Source organism: Garra rufa, chromosome 1 (assembly GCF_049309525.1).
Source record: "Garra rufa chromosome 1, GarRuf1.0, whole genome shotgun sequence".
In the NCBI taxonomy this organism is placed as follows: domain Eukaryota; kingdom Metazoa; phylum Chordata; class Actinopteri; order Cypriniformes; family Cyprinidae; genus Garra; species Garra rufa.
Genome location: NC_133361.1, coordinates 14,972,705 through 14,986,571, shown reverse-complemented (window position 1 = coordinate 14,986,571; position 13,867 = coordinate 14,972,705). Strand labels below are relative to the sequence as shown.

The 13,867-nt window shown below is 34.9% G+C and overlaps 1 protein-coding gene across 1 annotated transcript; it reads left to right on the top strand.

Annotated features, from left to right (window-relative positions):
* Positions 1–391: 391 nt before the first annotated feature.
* On the top strand, positions 392–12,239 carry LOC141288481 (uncharacterized). The gene is made up of 7 exons (XM_073820674.1): positions 392–407; positions 3,745–3,786; positions 3,998–4,555; positions 5,117–5,774; positions 6,210–6,871; positions 10,180–11,372; positions 11,646–12,239. Exons 1-7 carry the CDS (start codon positions 392–394, stop codon positions 12,237–12,239), a joined length of 3,723 nt encoding a protein of 1,240 aa, XP_073676775.1.
* The last annotated feature ends 1,628 nt before the right edge of the window (positions 12,240–13,867 follow it).

Below are 13,867 nucleotides of genomic sequence, written 5' to 3'. Positions count from 1 at the left end.
AGAGACGTGCTTGACAAACAGTTTAGAGGGTAGAAAACAATCTATACATTTTCCACTTTCTAAATAATGAAAGTATAGTATGTCTACTAATAATTATAAAGAAATAAATCGGGTTTTACCGATGCAGATATGTTAGAAACGATGCATCGCGATACAAATGTCAATTTGTATCCGATGCACACTTTTTAAACCGATGCATCGCATCGTTAGCTTTTTAAGCCGATGCACCGAGCGAATCGGGGAATCTTCCCATCCCTAATTTATAGTATTCTGACTGTTCTATAGCGCTGTAACTTGCGCCCCCTTGTGGTGGATTTAATGTATGCATGCTCATTTCAATGTCAGTGTAAATTACTTTCGGTTTGAAAATCGTCGAGGCGTTGGTGGTAAAATGGCTCACATTTCGGGTAAGATGTTAAACACATAACTGACCCAAATCAAAATAATATTTTACAAGGATGAAAATGTTTATTTATCCAGCTGTCTTAAAACGGACTTTCTTTAAGAAATAAATACTCCAGACACCTGCTGCGGTGTGCTGGCATGTTTAACGTTTTATGCTGCCATTTTAATTCTTTGTGATAGCTTATTATTTTGAGCTGCCAAGTATTACCTGACTGGATTGAGATTTTGATCACAGAAGCTTAATCACACGCGACTATTTATAGCTTTATGGGCTAGGTATAATGGTGTAGCCTATTCTGATTAGCGTATTTCTCTTCTTGCTTTTTTTCTCCCACAGTCAAATTTCTTCTTTGATTTTGAACTTTAATTGGAGGCAGAAATGACACAAAATCTGCGTGAGTATCAAATTACAACGACTGAACATGTTTTACTTAAAGACTCTGTCTTATTAAACTGTAGCTGGTATAAACGATCGTTTCCGTTAGTTCCATTTTAACACGGCATTTCTATGTATGCTTTATGGCCAAAAGAACCGTGAACAAGTTCGTCATCGTAAACCTAAAGCATACTGTAACTTTATAAACTAAAGTGTTCCTAAGAGTGAACAGAAGATCTGCCACTATTTACCGTTATTTTATTTTTATTTTATTTATTTATTTATTTATTTATTTATTTATTTTGCTGATGCGGAGTGAGCCTAAGTGAGCTAAGCTAACAGTTACTCTTCATTAAATGAAGCTTAACTACACTAAAGCTACAGCCTTGGCTAATGTAGCAAGCTAAGCTACAACATCATGGCAAAAGTAGTTCACTACATTTAAGCTATTTTTTTAAAATTTCATTTTTCTATTGAACCAACATCAAGTCAATGCTCTCTCAGTGATCAATTAAATTGTCAGTCATACAGGCATACAAGTACATACAGTTTAATTGTCTATTTAACCACTCTTCCAAACCAGTTTGCCAACAAAAATCAGTATCATGTACAGGGCTGGATTTATCTCATATTTGGGGGGGTTGAAATCTTTCTTGAAAAAACAAAAAAACAAAAAACAAAGGCACCAGTTTCAGAATATTAAACAAATAAAACAGGGAAAACACGACATTTGTAAATAAATTAATTTTATACATATCATTAAATAACATTGTCTATATAAGTCTATTTTTTGTAACAAATACTAAAATAAAAACAAATCACAAACATTTGCAGTCAAGACCGTGAATAAAAGACAAGAGCAGAATCTAAGCCAGATTTGGCCCAGACCCTGTTACTATCTGGGAAGCAAAGCTAAATTCCATTGTAAATTTGTTAACGGACAGTAAGAATATATAACCGAATCAAGCGGCTATTTCGTTTGCAGAAGTTAAAACACATTAACATAAACTGTAAGTCTTTGAGAGGAAAAATTAAACCGACAGGTCACAGCGGCTAGGCCTATAAGTCACATTTTATTATATTCTAAAATAAACAGACCTACAGCGTAGTGTTAAAATGTTTTGGCACTTTTCTCATCTCCTTGAATGCAAAAAAAAAAAAAACCTTTAGACATCATTAATACAGTTCTGTATTATAAATACAGAAAACATGTACTTTTCAATCAACACTTCTTTATTTACCTCAAGTCTGCAAACATTCTGAGATTCTTCAAACTGCGCGCCGCACTTCGTTCATGAGGGAGGCGGCAGGAATAATACGGTTTGACTGACAGTTTAATGAGCCAATGGGGTCACGAGATTTAGTGGCGGTGACGTCGCTTACGACCCAGGATCAGTGATCCGTAGCAGTTATATTTACGATTTGAGCTTAAAGTATAGAAAAATATATAGCTTGTAGCTTTTGCTGACGCTATCGCGCTACTTGATCAAAATAATAGCTTAGCTATTGAGAAGCTATTTGATTCAGAAAACAGCAACGCTACCACCACGCTACTGAGAAATGTAGTTAAGCTAGTAACCTCACTTGTAGCGACGCTACTGCCTAACACTGCCTAAGTGATGTGATATAACATAATTTCTCACATAATCATAATCATTATTGCCCCAATTTTATTCACTAGGAAAAAGCGCATGTGAACAATGGCATTGAGTTTTCATTTAGTTAGTTAATAATTAGTTTAGTGTTTATAAGAACGTTTATGTCTATTTCAAAACAATAACAATACAATGCAGATTTCATGTATTTTATTTGTGAACTGATATTCAGGTACACTCTTAAAAATAAAGGTGCTTCAAAAGGTTCTTCACAGCGATGCATTAGAAGAACCATTTTTGGTTTCACAAAGAGCCATTCAGTAAAAAGTTCTTAAAAGAGCTTCTCTTTCTTACCTTTTAATAGGAAAAACCTTCTTTCGCCACAATGAACCTTTTGTGAAAAAAAGTGTTGCGGCTAACTGTGGCTGTGTTGTTTTTAATGTCAAATAAAGGCTTTTTCACAATACTTAAGTGCTTAGAACTTAATTATGAGTATTTTTGTAAAATGTGTAATGTTTGCATTGCTGTCTCAAAACTGTTCATTTATTCAATATTTACGGTGGCCGAGAGAGGCCAACGCGCTGCAAACAAGAAAACACATGCAAACAGAAAAAACGACAACAAATTAAGAAAACATCTTCATCAGTTTGACAACACAGGCGCTGCAAATCCTCGCAATGCAAACACAAATACGGAAACGCGCTGCAAATTCTCACAACACAACCAAACTCAGAAACGCGCTGCAAACACACGAATGCGCTGCATATAGCTCGGTCCACAACGGAAATGTTTCAGGGGGACCTCAAAAAGTGACGAACCCATCTGGGACCTGATTATTTTTTCAGTGGCTGTTGGTCAGAGCAGAGGTGTTATCGGTGAACTATCGCCTTTTAGTGATAGTATAGTGCACTTAAAGGTGATAGTGATATAAATAAGCAGGTAATAAAGTGATATAAATAATCAGGTCCCAGATGAGTTCGTCACTTTTTGAGGTCCCCCTGAAACATTTCCGTTGTGGACCGTGCTATATGCAGCGCGTTTGTTAGTTTGCAGCGCCTTCGTGTGTTCGCAGCACATTTCTGAGTTTGGTTGTGTTGTGAGAATTTGCAGCGCGTTTCCGTATTTGTGTTTGCGTTGCGAGGATTTGCAGCGCCCGTGTTGTCATACTGATGAAGTTGTTTTCTTAATTTGTTGTCGTTTTTTTCTGTTTGCATGTGTTTTCTTGTTTGCAGTGCTTTGGCCTCTGTCGGCCACCGTAAATATTGCACCTTTATTTGAGTACAAATGCAAGTATTAACTTAAGAAAAATAATGCAGATATTAATAACTGTTGACCAGTTTATTTTATCATGTTTTTTTTTTTATATAGAAAGCAAGAGAGACCAAAGTCCACCTGGTGTTCGTCCCAACAGTAAGTAAAACAAAACAAGCAATATTTGATAAAACATAGTATTAATATTAATTACTAACTTGGATTTTATGTGAAACAGGAAAAATGTTGTAAACCATAAATAATTAAACCAGACTTAATGTCTAATATTTGTTTGTATGATTGATTCAATATTATGTAATGAAATTTGTAAAAGTCCAGCTGACATTGGTTAATGTATTGTGTGTTTCAGTGAGTGATCTGAGGATTGTTCTGGTGGGGAAGAATGTGTCAGAAAACAACAGAGTGGGAAACTTAATCTTTAATAAAAATGTGTTTGGAAAGAAAACACCACAACCTGATGTAGAGACAGCGAGTGAATCAGTGGAGGGCAGGAACATCACAGTCATCAACACAACTCACCTACTCAATCCAGACCTCACATTACTACAAATGGCACATAATGTGTCCAAGTTGTCTCCTCCAGAACCTTATGTGATCATACTGGTGCTGCAGCACAATGATTTTATCAAGAAAAATAGAGACATATTAACTTCAGTATGGAACTTCTTTGGTGAGCAGGCAATGAAGCGCACTGTGATTCTGACTACTGATGATGAGACATGCAGTGCTAACCAGACATCTAAAGAAAATGAATTTATTCAGCAAATATCTACAGAATGTGGAGGAGAACGTCTTCAACTTCAAAACACACACCATTCTCAAATACTTCAAAAAGTGGATGAAATAATCTGTCATGGTGTAGTTAAAGAGACACAACAGTTCTCATCACTGAATGAAGAAGACAACAGTAAGTCTTCTACAATTGCTAACAACTGCTACGAAGAGTGTTCATATAACAATTTGATTATTATTAGTTTTAAAGGCTCACTAATCTTTTGCTTGGTCATTTTTACACAAATTAAATATAAATTGAGGATGTACATGCTAATATTTCTTTTTGACTTAAAGGTATATTTACCAAATGTTGCTGACTTTTAATGTCAAAGCTGAAATGTGCCAGTTTTATGTAATGTCCTGTCATTAATAGGTAACAAACTATGCGACTATACTTTTTAGGTAAACAGTAATTCATTCTTAACTTTGGCCAATTCATTGATCAATGTTCATTTACTCACTAATCATAACATTAACACATCTGAAGTGTGAGAAAGTTTCTTTTTTTAATTTACCACCAACTTTAATTGGTGAGGGCTTAACATGTTTTTTTATTTTTTTATTATCTATTTTAGGCCTAAAACATAAAGTAAAACCGATACTATGAGGCACCCTGACATTCTGTAATTAAAACCAAATTTTTTAAATATTTTCAGTGTTTCTGTATGCATGCATATGTTTTTGTGTGTTTCAGTGTGTGATCTGAGGATTGTTCTTCTGGGAAAGGACTTATCTGAAAACAGCAGAGTCAGAAAATGTTTGCAAATGAGTGGAATGGTGATGGACAGACAAGTCACAGTCATTAACATTCTTGATCTACTGAAGCCAAACATCTCAGATCATCAGATCACGCAGACAGTGAGAAAGTGTGTGAATCTGTCTGATCCAGGACCACATGCATTTATAGTCATACTGCAGTATAAAGATTTCACTCAGGAGGATCGGAGAAGAGTGGAACATGTGCTCAACAAATTCAGTGAAGAAGCGATTAAACGTACAATCATTCTCACAACTGATGAAGAGACAGACGAATCACACATGATTCCTGTAATCAAGCATACAGCAGTTCATCAGTTAATAATGGAGTGTGGAGGAAGGGAAATTGAGTTTAAAAAAGAAAACCCAGAATGGCAAACTGACATATTCAAGATGGTTGATAAGATACTTCAGGAAACCCAAGAAGAATATCTCACATGTGAATTATATGAAGATGTTAAAGGGACAACAATGAATGTAGAGCAGAGCAGATCTGATGGTACAGTCGGGTCAGAAGAAAAAAACAAAGAGTGTTCTTATCACAAAGATGATGGAGAAACCGAACAGAGGAAGAGAAGTGAAGAAAGTCTAAGTATGTGTTCAGAATTTTCTTATTATGCTAATGAAATAGAATAACTATACAAAACTACAACAACAAAGCTTCCAATCTGGTTTTAAAACATGGCAAGAGCAAGAGTTTTCATATTCAATTTGACTATCAGCAGCACTTGTTTTGTTACTGTTGTTATCTTTTGCCCTGTGAATTGTGTCCAGGAAAGTTACCAGTAGGCAGTGTTCCAACCTGCACTGCGATCATTCTCATGGAATTAAGCATAGTAATGTACTGTAACGTAATGTAAAATTAAAAGTTTTTTTTTTTTTTAACAGTTGATATAAGACAGTGGATTCGCTCCAACTGTAAGTTGATGAAACTATTGGAAGCTAACATTTTCATTTTCTAAAATGTGGTTGTTTTTTAAGGAAGTCTGATGTCTTGTGATGTGTTTTTCAGCCTCAGTAACTTTCTCTAGAAAACGGAAGTTGAATCTGGTATTGTGTGGAAGTGACCCAAGATTTAAAGTCTCTGTGTCTAAACTTTTACGAGGAAAAAATACAAAGCATTCAGATCAGAGAGAGAGCAGTGAAGAGTGTGTAAAAAAGAAGAAGATTCATGGTCGTCAGATCAGTCTGGTGGAGCTTCCAGCTCTCAATCAGCTCTCAGAGGAGGAAGTGATGCGTCAGACTCTCCACTGTGTGTCTCTCTGTGATCCTGGAGTTCATGCTTTCCTCATCATTTTTTCTGCTGGTTCACTGACTGATGGAGACAAAGCAGAAATAGAGAAGATACAGATGAACTTTTACTCCAGAGAGCATTTCATAGTAATGTTTATCAATGATGTCACTGTTAAAAGACCAGTGACAGACTTCATTAAATCCAGCACAGAATGTCAGAGATTAATCAGTCGTTGTGGAGGTCGATACTGTGTGATGACTTTAAAAGAGCATGAAGACTCACGACAGATCCCAGAACTACTGAGTTATATAGAGAGCATGAAGACTGAACCATATTCACAACAGATGTATGTGAAAGATCTAGAGAACAGAGTCAGACGTCAAACAGAGGAGAAATATGAAGAGAAACTGAAGAAAATGGAGAGTAAAATCAAAGATTTAAAGCAGCAGATTCAGTCAGGCGGTAAGTGTATTTTTTAAACTTATGCCTCTTCATCAGAATGTAGAAATAGTTCTCTCACAGTCTTGCAGCAATCAGTTGTGTGTTCTCCAATCTGTTGTTAATGTAGAAAAAGATTTATCTGATTTATAATCAAATCAATCTTTTGAGTAAGCTATTGTATTTTTTCCATTAACTGGTCAAATTGATTAGAATAATTAATTGGGCAGTCATGGCATAATGGTTCGAGTCTGAAGCAGGGATTGTAGGTGGGGGGAGTGAATGTACAGCGGTCTCAATACCACGACTGAGGTGAGTCCCTTGAGCAAGGCACCAAACCCACAACTGCTCCCCGGGCGCCGCAGCACTGGCTGCCCACTGCTCTGGGTGGGTATGTTTTCACTACTGTGTGTACACTTGGATGGGTTAGATGCAGAGCACAAATTGAGTATGGGTCACTCTGTAAGGTCCACGCAATGGACCTTGGGTGCATTCAGTCTTTTTAGTAAAGTAATATTTTACTTTAAATGATGTTTGATTAAACAAGGTTCAGGAGGAGCACGATCAGATAATCAACCCATTCGGCACAGGTGCAACCTGTTTAACCAATCATTCAATCAGCGCATCCTCTATATGTTACCAGCCGTCTTACCTCCATCCAGCGATAGTTTCTTGGCATCCCTCCTCCACCCCTACTCCCCACTTCTAATCTGTTTCGATCCTACACTAGCAGGGGGAGTTCTCTGGTTCCGGCCTGTATTCCGGCCCGGAACCCTTCCCCCGGACAGCACGCCAAAATATGCTTAATACTCGCTCAAGCAGATTAGATGTAAGGGCGAACTCGTGAATATATGAAAGTTTACTACAAATAATTAATAATATTACTAATAATAAAGTTACTAAAATTAATATATTTGTAATAATACTATTCACTACATCAATGTCTACAGTACTATGGCTAGTGCTAGTTGTTTTTGACGTGTTAGACTATATTGCAAGTAGTCTACAGCAGTCTGTTGACCCAAATCCCACCTTATCTGCTGATATTTATGTCATGCAATTCAGTAACAGGCTATCTAACACTTGTAACCAATTACCACAAAGCAATGACATGTTAAAATATATGGGGGTTCTACATTAAGCTGTTTAATACTACAATCAAAAACCACTGGAGCTAACAAGCAGAAGTAGCGTGAATTGTTTGAAAATGAATTAAGCTAGCTGTATTTTTTTTTTTTCTTTTACCTCTACGGCATTACTGTCCTATACTGCAGCAGCCAAATTTAAACCTTTTGAAAAAAAGTTTGGTTCATTTTACACATGTGCACTCAACTTTAAATTTAGGTAAACTCTGATGTATATTTTGCTAATGCTTATGTGTATTTAATTGTCTGAAACTTAAAATAAGGATTATGTGATTAACAACACTAAATAGTTGTGTAATAGTTAATAGTTATAGGAGTAATAGTTATTTGCTCACCTTGTCTGTCTCTGGCTCAGTGCCAGGAAAAGCGTGAAAGCAGATTTGAATTTATTAGTTGCTCACATGACACACTGAATGTTCCAATACACAGGTGTGATCATACACATTAAAAGCTGTATTGTATATATTAACCATTTGTTATAGTCATGTCATTTTCTATGTGTGCTGTATGCAAAATTAGTGTTACCTTGGATTTATTTGAAGAAAAAGCAATGCACACAATTTACATTTATTTTTATTAAGTATTTATTTGTGGAAAATACTGTTATAGAATTACAGATTCAAGAAATTTTCATCTAAAATGTGTTTAAGATGACAGTAAGTATTTAATCTTTCTCACAATATAAGAGACTGCTGTGGAATTGAGAGCCTTTTACCAATTGCACTAAGAGCTTCACATTTACTCTAAACATGAAGGGGACAAACAACAAATCCATAAGATACATTACATTGTGTTATATAGATATTCTTAGTGAGCCTTTAGTGAAGCTTGGTGGGGGAGAAGAGTAAGGTAGTCTTAAGTAAGCAAGGAGAGAAGTTTGGACAAGGTGATGTCATTTGCTATTTCTCTAGAGCTTCTCTCCAAATTATTGAGTTTTATTATTTTGTTGTAAGCTAGAGACTAATAGTGTTGTGGAAAGTAAAGCTAATATTGTGTCCCTAAAAGAGACAGGGCATGCTTATTTGTTTTTTAAAATAAAAGTTCTATTTTTTTGCAAATGTAAAAGCCATTACACACCAAAAAATGAAATTAATATTTCTCAGGCTGAACATGAAGTAATTTCACATCATATAGTAGAACACAGACGAAGAAGAAGGTTCAACACTCTTTAGCAATAAAGAATTAATGCATTGTTATATTTAGTTTAGAAGTACAGTAACATCATGTTTACACAGCACAAACAAACCATCGATACTAAAGATTTCTTTCAACATGGGGACAGGAGACTTGGCAGTCAAATGGGAAGACAAAGTGACTGGTGTTACTTATTAAATTATATACTTTATATTACTTAAAAATATATATAAAAAAAACTCAAATATTTTTCTTGTAAATTAAAAAGTAATACGGCACCTGATTAGGTAACTTGGTCCCACTTTATATTAGGTGGCCTTAACTACTATCTACTTACATTTAAATTAATAATTTGTTACAATGCACTTATTGTGTACATACATGTTTTTACATTGTACTTATATACTTATACCTATATGTATTTACATATGTTATTCATTTAGGTAATTACATTTATAGTTACACTGTTAACCCATCCCTTACACCTTAACCCACCCTTAAACCTACCCATTCCACCAAATCTGTCCCTAACCTTACCCATATCCCACCTTAATAAAAGCAAACGTGTTTTGCAATAAAATATGAACACAATAAGTACATTGTACTTATTTAGTGATGTAAGTACATAGTAGTTAAGGCCACCTAATATAAAGTGTGACCGGTAACTTGCATCACTTTAATACTACTTTTAATGTGTTAGCCTAAAACTGGACTTTAATAGCAACAGTAACTGTGTTATGCTGTTTTCTAGAAGCAGATGTCATGTCCAGTTGCCACTAGTTCACCTTCCTGTGTTGTCTTGTGTTCCTGCCAGTTGTTCTGGTTATGAACTCCATTTCCCATCATGCTGTGTTCTTATTAGTGTCTACTTGGTTCAGCTGTGTTCAATTTCCGGCATTATTCTTTTCATTTAGTGCAATTCAACATACTTTTGACTTAATTCACTCCCAATGATAAACCACAGAGCTAGGGTTTAGAAACATTTGGAAGACCATTTTGACTGAAATACACCAAACTTAAAATTGTATGATATTTTTACATGATTTTCAGGTGCTGTATGTGAAGCAGATGATCTGGAATGTCTGAGGATTGTACTGATCGGGAGAACAGGAAGTGGAAAGAGTGCAACAGGAAACACTATTCTGGGTAGAAAGGCGTTTAAGAGCCGTATGAGCACAAATTCAGTGACAACTGTTTGTGAAAAGGGAGTTGGTGAAGTTGATGGTCGATCAGTCGCTGTTGTTGATACTCCAGGCATCTTTGATACTCAATTGTCTAAGGAACTAACAGTGGAAGAAATAGTGAAATGTATTTCGCTGTCAACACCTGGACCTCATGTGTTTGTCATTGTGTTGAGATTGGGAAGATTCACAGATGAGGAGACAAACACTTTGGATCTAATAAAGAAGATATTTGGTTTTAAAGCTGCTCAATTCAGCATCGTTCTGTTCACTAGAAGAGATGAACTTGAGGATGATGAATCCATACAAGATTATGTGAAAGAAACTAAGTCTGCAGAACTAAAGAAACTGATCAGAGATTGTGGAAACAGATTCCTGGCTTTCAATAACAAAGGAGAACAAGACAAAACTCAAGTGATTCAACTGTTAAACATGATAGAAGAGCTGAAAAATATGAACCAGGGTCGATACTTCACTAACAGCATGTTTGAGGAGGCAGAGATGTCCATTAAAACAAAAATGGAGGAAATACTTAAAGAGAGGGAAAGAGAAATTCAGGCTCAGAGAGAAGAGTTACAAGCTAAATATGAGATGGACATGAAAAACATGATAAAGAGACTTGAGGAAGAGAAACAAAGAGCAGATGAGGAGAGAATGGAAATGCAGAATCAATTCAGAGAAAAAGAGAAAAAACTCAGAAAAGATTTTAAAGAGAAAGAGAAAACAGAACAAATGAATCGAGAGATTGAAAACCAGAAACGATTAGAAGAGGAAAAACAGCAAAGAGCTGAATATCATCAAAAAATAAATGAAATGAAGAAAGAGATTGAAAATCAGAGGTCACAGTATGAAAAACAGCAAAAAGAAAGAGAAGAAGAAGATAGAAAGAGAGAAGAGAAATACAGACAAGGTCAGGAAAATATGAAAAAAGAACAAGAACACAGTATTGCAGAGTTACAACTGAAACAAGAAGAGGAAATAAAAAAGAGAGATTTGGAGGAGAAAAAGAGAAATGAAGAAGAAGAGGAGGAGAGACAGAGATGGAAAAGAAAAATAAAAGAGGCTGAAAATGACAGAAAAGAAACTCAAGAGGAAATTAAACGACAGCAGAGAGAATGGGAGGATGAAAAGAAACGACAAATGAGAGAACGAGAGGAAGATGAAAGAAAGAGAAAAGAGAAACACGAGGAGCAACTGAAAGAAAAACAAGAAGAACTGGAGAAAATGAGAAAGAGATTTGAGAGAGAGAGAGAAGATGAAAGAAAAAACAGAGAGGAGGAGAGAGAGAAACAAAGAAGAGAAAGAGAAGAAAAAGAGAGAGAATATAAATCAAAGAAAACTGAAATGGAAATACATTATGAACGACTGGAGCGAGAGAGAAAAGAGGAGTGGGAGAGAAGAAAACGAGAAGATGATGAGAGACGAGAAGAAGAGAGAAAGAGATGGGAGAGAAAGATTGAAAACCTGAAACAAGAACAAGAGGAAGAGATCAAGAGAAGAGAAAAGGAGGAGAGGATAGGAAAAGAAAGAGAAGAGAAAGAAAGAGATGAAATGAAACAGAAACATGAAGATGAAATAAAAGTCATGAAGAAGAAGCATGAAGATGAAGCCAGAAAACAAGCAGAAGAACTGAATGATTTTAAAGAGGGAAAAGAGCAGCTCCAAAAGATGCTGGAAGAACATCAGGAACAACATGAAATACTGGAAAAACTCTATCAAATCCTGCAGTTCTGGGAAGGAAAAGAAATAAAAGAGCTGCAACAAAAAGTTGAAAAACTCTATCAACGTCTAAAAGAAGAGAAAGGAGATGAACTAGCAGAGCTGAAAGAAGTTGTTGAAAAACTCCTGCAAGTTCAGGAAGTAGAAAAAAAGAAGCTACAAGAAGCTGAATCACTGAAGAATAAATCAGGCCACTGTGTCATTCTGTGATATTCACAGCATCTCCAATAATAATGTATTACTATTATTTTGAATGAACATAACATTCCTAAGAAAACACACACACACACACACACACACACACACACACACACACACACACACACACACACACACACACACACACACACACATACACACATATACACACACATATATATATATATATATATATATATATATATATATATATATATATATATATATATATGGCCTTGCTTTTGTTACCTGTTTTGGTTAACATTGTTTTTGTTTTGCTGAAAAATAACTGGGCATTTAAGCCAATGCTTTGTTAACCAACTTTATCAAAACTGGAACTTTAATTAAAACTAGTAACTGTACCTTCTTTGACAAAGAAATTAATATGGAGAAATAAACTTTTTACTGTATATTGGCTGTCTATTTATGGCTAAATTGAGACAACAATATGATTAGCATCTAAAGTTTAAATTATGAAGTCAGAAGTCAGAAATAGTTTAATTCCCAAGTGTTTACACACACAAAGAATTTGACTTGGTGACAAGAACTTCTAGTGCAAAGAAAGTACGGACATGGTGCAAACACACATTATGGTGTAGATATACTTATGAATTACACAGTAGAGTTGGAATATAACAAAAAGAAAAATGTAAAGAAAAATAAATAATACAAATTTATTAAGTCTGAGGCAGTGAAGTTTAAAATTGACAAAAAGCACCGTACAATACAATAAATACAGTCAACATGTTTGAACACTACATTTCAAAATTCCTGATGTTAAATGATAATTTTGTGTGAGGAACAAACTAAGACATGTTCACTGTAAACAAAAAGCAGCAATAATATATTAATACATTTTGTGTTTAATAGAGGAAATAAATTCATGCAGGTTTGAAATGATATCAATCTATTGAGAAATGATCACTTGCCCTCCAGGTACTTCTTTTATTGGGAAATACCTTTAATGATACATATTATAACAGCTACTTTATTAAACAGACAAGAAAATATTGAAGCAAAAGATTTGAAATCTATAATATAGTTTAACACTGTAATAGAATAATTAGTCATGTCAAAAACTACTGGTATAGATATTAGTAATTGGCTAACAAATTATATTTTTTAAATACTACTTATTTTTTTTTTTGTTAAATTTCAATCAAAATATTTGGGAATTGAGAAATTATACTGATTACTAACAGTTTAAGAATCACAATCATTACTTATTTCAAATCAGTATTACAGCTTTTACATCCATCTATTACATCAAATCAATATACATCTTTGACAAAAACTAAGTTGGACAAAAAAAAAAAAATCAAACAATTTCTAGGTCAGTCTTGCAGTTGAAGACAATTGAAACAAATGAATATATTCTCATATAAAGTAAACACATGAACAGATATCAGAACACATATGAACCCTATCAGAAATTGGAAGTTACATAAACTGAGATAAATGTACCCCATTGTTATGTCTTTGCATTGTATTAATGTCACTTTTTATTTCTTTCCATGAGTCTCTCTTCAATTTTACTTTAACTTTCCTAGTTACATCCCATTGGCCTACCCCACACATCTGTCCTCTATGTTCCCATGAGTCGCTGTTCTCCCTGCATTTGTTTGAAAGGCATAATGAGA

Bases quoted from the DNA above. Each gene is read 5' to 3' on its own strand.
- LOC141288481 (XM_073820674.1), top strand. The intron at 5,775-6,209 runs GTGTTCAGAATT...AACTTTCTCTAG, and splicing joins AGTGAAGAAAGTCTAAGTAT to AAAACGGAAGTTGAATCTGG. The intron at 6,872-10,179 runs GCGGTAAGTGTA...CATGATTTTCAG, and splicing joins AAAGCAGCAGATTCAGTCAG to GTGCTGTATGTGAAGCAGAT.